Source organism: Rhagoletis pomonella, unplaced genomic scaffold (genome assembly GCF_013731165.1).
Source record: "Rhagoletis pomonella isolate Grant_MI unplaced genomic scaffold, Rhpom_1.0 Rhpom_scaffold_00002, whole genome shotgun sequence".
Classification (NCBI taxonomy): domain Eukaryota; kingdom Metazoa; phylum Arthropoda; class Insecta; order Diptera; family Tephritidae; genus Rhagoletis; species Rhagoletis pomonella.
Window position 1 is genome coordinate 69,097,301 of NW_023458556.1, and position 6,430 is coordinate 69,103,730.

A 6,430-nucleotide genomic window follows, 5' to 3' on the forward strand; every position below is an offset into this window, starting at 1 on the left:
TAGAGCGGCGTATCTGTTGCTTCCTTCAAGAAATTGCGTGTCGGCGTTGGTGGTTCGGCGGTTGTGGCATGATGCTTCGTATGCTTGCCGCTGCTGCTGCTGCTGCTGTTCTTCTCGATGCGCGGCTGACAAGTGCGATGTGTACGCGTCAGCTTCTTATTGCCTTCGGTATCTTCAATTGCTGCAGAGCTTTCCTCAGAACTCGACAAGTCCATATCTGTGTTACTATTACATACTCTTGTTGTTGTTATTGTATGTGTGGATGTTGTGGCGGTTACAGCGGAAGCGGAAGCAGCAATGGAAGCAGTAGTTGTTGTGACTGTAGCCAAGGTTGGTGCTGATGGCGCGCCAGTTGTCGGGGTTGCATTTTGTGGCGCCAATTCTACTACTGCGGCTGCTGGTGAGTTTGCAGTTGTTTCTTCAACCTCCAGCTTGCGATTTGAGTCGGCGACTTTTATTGCTTGCAACTTATCTGTCTTCGCCGTTACTGTTGTTGTGATGATGGTGGCTGACACTTCCGCTGCTGTATTAGATGCCTTCCCTGACGTTTCTTTTGTTAGCTCTTCAACTGCCTTTGTCTGCGGATCTCGCTTAACTGGCTTCTCAATTTCATGTGTCAAGCTGACGTCAGCGGATTTCATTGTGGTTGTCGATGTTGCTGTCGTCCTTCTTGTAGTTGCTGTCGTCGTGGTGGTTGGTGTTGCCGTTGAAATATGCTTGTTAGCAGCGGAAGCGCTCGTTGCCGATTGGGTTGTTGTTGTTGTTGTAGGTGCATCTGTTGTTGTTGTTGTTGTTGTTTCTACTACAATATCTTCGGCATCTTCAATTTTCTCACTTGCTACTTGCGAATGAGCTTTTGTAACAGATTGTTTACCGCTCTGTTGCTGCTTTTGATTTGCTGTTGCAGCGGTGCTGTCAATTAACTTGGCATTTGAGTGTTGCTGCTTGTGTTCTTGTGCCAGTGCTGCCAATTTATCTGTTGCTTCCTTTGTCAACTCGTCACTATGAGCTGATGTTCCCTCTGAGGCTGCTGTTGTTGTTTCTGATTTTAATGTCGCCATTGTGGTCGTCACTGTTATTGTGGTCTTCGCTTCAATGTCAGCTACATCAGCTTTGGCAGTTGCTATGTGATGGGTTGCTGGTTCAGCGGGAACATGGTTGATTGCGGTGCTGTGATGAGACATGTCGTCACTGGGCTTTCCTTAAAAATTACAAGGAGAAAATAATATAAAATTAGGTTATCATAAATTTATGTTGATGGAAAAAGATTACATTGACCGACAGTAGTTTAACAAGCACCTGCAACAAAATTTTTGAAATAATATAAAATGTTTTTCACACTGACTAGTGTAGTAGAATTTACATACATATGCACATATTCCCTGCAATCCAAAGTTCCCGAAATCTTGACGAAATTTTTAGGAATATCTCATTTCTCTGACGATTTCTTTACGAATCTTCGAAGAAAATTATATGAAGACGAAAACGAATATGAAGATGAAGAAAACACGAAGGCAAGTACGAAACGGAACACGAATATGAAGACGATCTATGAATTCGGAGATAAATTCTAAGACGAATACGACGACAAATACGAATACGAATACCAAATTGAATACCAATACGAAAACAAATATGAAGACGAAAAAATACGAGTTCGGGGACGAACACAAATACGAATGCGAAGATTATACGAAGACAACTGCGAAGACAAATGAAAGACCAATACAAAGTGTAGACAAATACTAATACAAAAACGAAAACGGATACAAAGCGAAGGCAAACACGAATCAAGGACGAAGACGAAGGCCAACACGAATACAAATACAAGCAGAAATACGAAGACGATTGCAAAAAAACTATAGTAGTACGAAGACGTATAAAAATATGATCAGGAAAGCGAAGACGAATACATTAACGAAAGTGAAGCCGGAGGTGAATATAAATGCCAAGAAAATGTTGCATACGAAGACGAATGTGAAGACGACAACGAAGACTAGGGATCAGGTTAATACTAAGCCTAATACAAATTTCTACAATATGAGGCGAACTAGAAGTGCAATGGGGTATAGTCGTTCTTCCAGACATGCAAATACAGTTGCAAGCCTAGATTAACTCTTGCGCCTTCGTTCTCGCATTCTGAGCAACGTGAGCAATCCTTGTTCGAGAAGCGGTAGCCTATCAGAATAGACCCTGGGGTCACGGGAAAAAGAGAAGGAGCTTCGATAGGGCCACTCCGACTTATTCAGTTTAAGGACTCACTGAAGTGTACAGCGGCTGCAAGCGGGCGTCTGTCTTGGAGCACGCGGCTCGTTATATAAAAGTGTGTCGGGGTGAAAAATCATTCACTCAATGCAATGGTTGTGCACTGGTCTTGGGACCCGCCACGTAAAAATGTTATCAAATGTAAAAGACAGAAATGCCTCCGATGAGATCCCGTTCTTTTGATGACGACCACAACAAACGCTTAAAGGGCGACAATTTGAGAGTAAGAACCTGCCGGCGAAGGCGAAGCTGCCTCTGCCCGGCTTGCGGTGTACGGGGAAAGGAAAGCAAGGCGTAACACCTTGCGAAGTCTGCTGCAGCTGCCCCGCAAAGAAGCCAAATCTCGGAAAAGATCCGCGAGAAAAGGATCGACATTCGCTAGCTTTGCTTCCCTTAATTCGATGCATTTTTCAACAAAAAACTGCATTCAAACGTTTTCAATGTAACCATAATATAAAAATATATCCCTTTAGACACCGCGGAAGTCAAGGTTTACGATCTTATTGTTTGCAAAAATAAAAATCTCATTTTTTTAAATCATGCTTGTTAAGCCATTTGCCTAAATATTTGTAAAATTTCCCAATGTACGTCGAACAAAAATTACGGTCTATAAATTTCGTATGATGTTCGCCATAGCTATTCTGTGCAATATCTATACAAAAGTATTTAAAATGACTAGCTGCATGAGCAATATAATGACATATACGTAGACATACATAGATAGGCAATGAAAACTCTGTCATTTTAGTTACATGGGGCTCCTTAGACCCAGTAGGGTAACACGACATAATATCACACGAATATAGACCAAATTGGTTATATGAAATCCACTAGTAATAGAAATATTGTATTAAAATTGATAGGAATGGATTATTTCTATTAAAGCGTAGAAACTCGTGCCCCGATGCCATAAATTCAGTATGAGTTACTTCACTGATTGTACTGAGAATTCAGTAAAGTTTTTCGAAAAATTTGTGCTAACTTACCTCGAAAATCTCCATGACCAGGGTGCGCAGGCGCCGCTCCCTCATGCATTCCGGTGCCATAATGTTCCCCACTTGGATGGTCACTATGCTTCAGCGGTGGTACATAATGTGACTTCACCATCAACATTGGTGGAATAAAGTGTGAATTGTCTGCTGATTCTTTCATGTGTGAATGTTGCGATTCGTCGGAAATAATGATCCCGTGTGCTTGCTGTTGCTGTGGGTGAATAGGATGACCTATGGTTGCAGGTGATTCAGTGTGCGATGTGTGGGAAGCGAGCGTGCTACTGGTGAAGGCGTGCGCATCTAAGTCGGTTGGATGCGTAGGAGTGGCTGTTGAGGTATGGACTATTAGGTTCGGGCCGGTTTCCGAAGATCTAATAGTGCTAGGCGATGCATCACTCTTTGAAATGAGAACAGCCTGCTCTGTTGTTATTGTAGCTTGGTTTTCATTCGGTTTGTGAGTAGTCGTGGATGTGCTCAGAATTGGTGTCACAGTGCTACTGGGGGCAGTGGTTGTCGTTGCAGCTGCTGTGGTGGTAGTTGTTGTAGTTGTAGTTGTAGTAGTGGTTGTTGCTGGCACAGTAGTAGTGCTACCTGCTGTACTGGAAGCTGCTATAGTTGTGTCAAATACTAATCTCTTTTCCATCTCTTCCTTGAAATGATGAGCTTGCTTTTCTTCACTAACCATCTCCTCCGAAGACTTCTCTGTAATGGGTGCCATTGTTTTTAAGTCCTGTGGCAGTACTTTTTTCTTATGCGGTAATGATTCAGTTATCTCATTAGAAACTTCGTCTTCTTCGATGCCAATGTGTTCTATCATTTCCGGTTCACCGCTTTGCTGTGGCTGATCGCCCATCATCATGTCTTCCAAAGCCAGCAACTGCTGTTGCTTCTTTGGCTTCGGCGTTGGTGGCGGAAGCTGAATGCTCTCATCGTATTTTTGTCCACGGTACTTTTTCTGATAATCGCCACTATTGGTTACGATCACCTTCTTAGACGCCTTCTTCACTGGTTTAGGGATCTCGCCTGGTATGTGGTAGCTACTCATGGGCATTGTGCCTTCGTCGGCTTGCATAAGCTCATCCACATTGAATTGTTCGATGAGTCGCTGCACGGTATTCTTTTCCGTTGGCACCTGCTCAGAGACGTCGCTGCTGCTGCCCGAACCGTAGGTGGTTTCACCAAGTGGCAGCAACTCAATGTCGTTGTTCTCATTATTGTCTGTGCGAATGCTGTTGATAATTTGAAGAGATTTGAAGTGGGAGTTTGTTATATCATTGATACGTTGTGCTTCAAGTCGCTCACGTGGGCAGATCAGTTCACGCAGTGCACGATCACGATCCTATGGAGAACAAATCAAAAAAATGGACAAATAAAGAAATATACTACAAACTTACATACATATTTTACATAGTTCAAAAACACTTTTGATTTCGTGCTTGCAAACAAATTTCTATCCCCGAGCGCACATGTGCACAAGGGTGTTATAACTTTGTTCACATAACGGTGGTTTGTAATAGCCAAAACGAATTGAGATAAATATAGACAAATGTGTACATAATTGATCAGAATGAATAAAGAAATTGATTAAGCGGTTACTGTCTGTCCGTCCGTCCGCCTTTGCATTCGATAACTGGAGTAAAAATTGAGATATCTTAACGATACTTGGCAGGTTTACTTATTTTCGGACAATAACCGCGCCTACCGCCCATATAACGGTAGTTTACAGAAATACGAAAACTGCGATATTTTAGCAACTACTAAAGTTTATTCATTCAAAATTGATATTTACAATGACTTTTAGAAGAAAAAATTATGCTTGCAATAATTCATTACCAATAAATACGTTTATGATAAAATTTCGGAAAACAGGCGCGGCATCACCCACTTAGACTCCATATGTGTATCTCGGCAACCGTTTGACCAATTTGTACCAAACTCGGTATTATTAGTGTGCTTGCCACATCAAATCAAACCGTTGAACTTATTGTAATCGGACTAAAATTGCGCCATATAACGGTAAATTTCAGAAATGCTTGAAACTGCGATATTTCGAAATTTAAGGTCGCTGATTTACTCAAAATTGATACAACAATTCCGTGAAAAGTAGTAGCATTATTATAGAATTTTGGTAAATGGGCTATATATATATGTATAACTATATAAGTTTATCTCATTATGTCTAACTGAACGTTCTATCGAAGATGGTGGAAATAAGGGTAAAACCAGCCCTGATTTCCATGTAGTAATAGTTTTCGAAAAGATGAAAAAACTATATTCAATACTTGCGTCGGGTATTTTATGTTCGGCTCCGCCCGAACTTAGACTTTTTTACTTGTTTTGATTACCAATGCTTATTTAAGATTGGTCAAAATAAAATCAGTAAAATTAAAGTATTGGTGAATAGTTGACTTCCAAAGTAAATCTTTTTTGTTTTGGTGTTGGTTGATTTTTTTCTTTCTCGATGAGAGATATTTCCAGGCAAATAAAAATTGCACGCCAAAACTTAACCATCGAAAAATGCCACAGTGGCGTAAGTTTGAAGTTTTTACAAGTTTTTACTGGTTTCACTGGCGACCTATTTCTGATAATTTCTCTACCTCTTACTTACTGGAAGTGGTGTTTAATAAACCTAAGATTTGTAAATAATTCTTACTTCGATTACTCGTAAAATTCATTTCTTTCGATAGACGCTCCCTCGAGGGCTTGCGGACGCAGGGAACGCACATAATCTTTGTGAAAAGATTACAATTGTCTCGCCCTGCAGATAAGTGAGAGACAACTTGGACACTGAAGCCTATTATTAATCCTCAAAGGGTGTGGTGCACGTCGCTTTTAAAGGCCTTGTGCTGTCGATATCCGCTACCTTTTTTAAAAATGCCATGTAGTGTTAGCTACGTGTTCTGTGTAGGCTCTATTTGGATGCCATTGTTTACAGCTTGTCTTTATTTGAGGGTGTTATGAGCAGGGTTCGGAAATTCTCATTTATGATTATTCGTTTTCATTCTTTTACGAGATTTATCGCGATCGATAATATTCCAAGTCTATTTTTGCATTCTTTTATCGCGAGTGAAAAATGCAAACAAATTTATCATCTCTCACATTCGGAATGCAATCGACAAAAAAATTTTCGCTGCTTTTCATTCGCGATCGAAAAAAGCAAAGAAATTTCCTCT

At 40.9% G+C, this 6,430-nt stretch overlaps 1 protein-coding gene across 1 annotated transcript in view; it reads right to left on the minus strand.

Moving 5' to 3' along the window:
- Nucleotides 1-6,430, minus strand: part of LOC118754556 (mucin-5AC-like) — a 111,058-nt gene that overhangs the window by 1,445 nt on the left and 103,183 nt on the right. Inside the window, exons 2-3 of the mRNA XM_036489441.1 lie at nucleotides 3,252-4,596; nucleotides 7-1,201 (exon numbers count right to left, since the gene is read on the minus strand). Coding sequence (XP_036345334.1) covers nucleotides 7-1,201; nucleotides 3,252-4,596 — 2,540 coding nt within the window. The remainder of the gene's footprint in view (nucleotides 1-6; nucleotides 1,202-3,251; nucleotides 4,597-6,430) is intronic.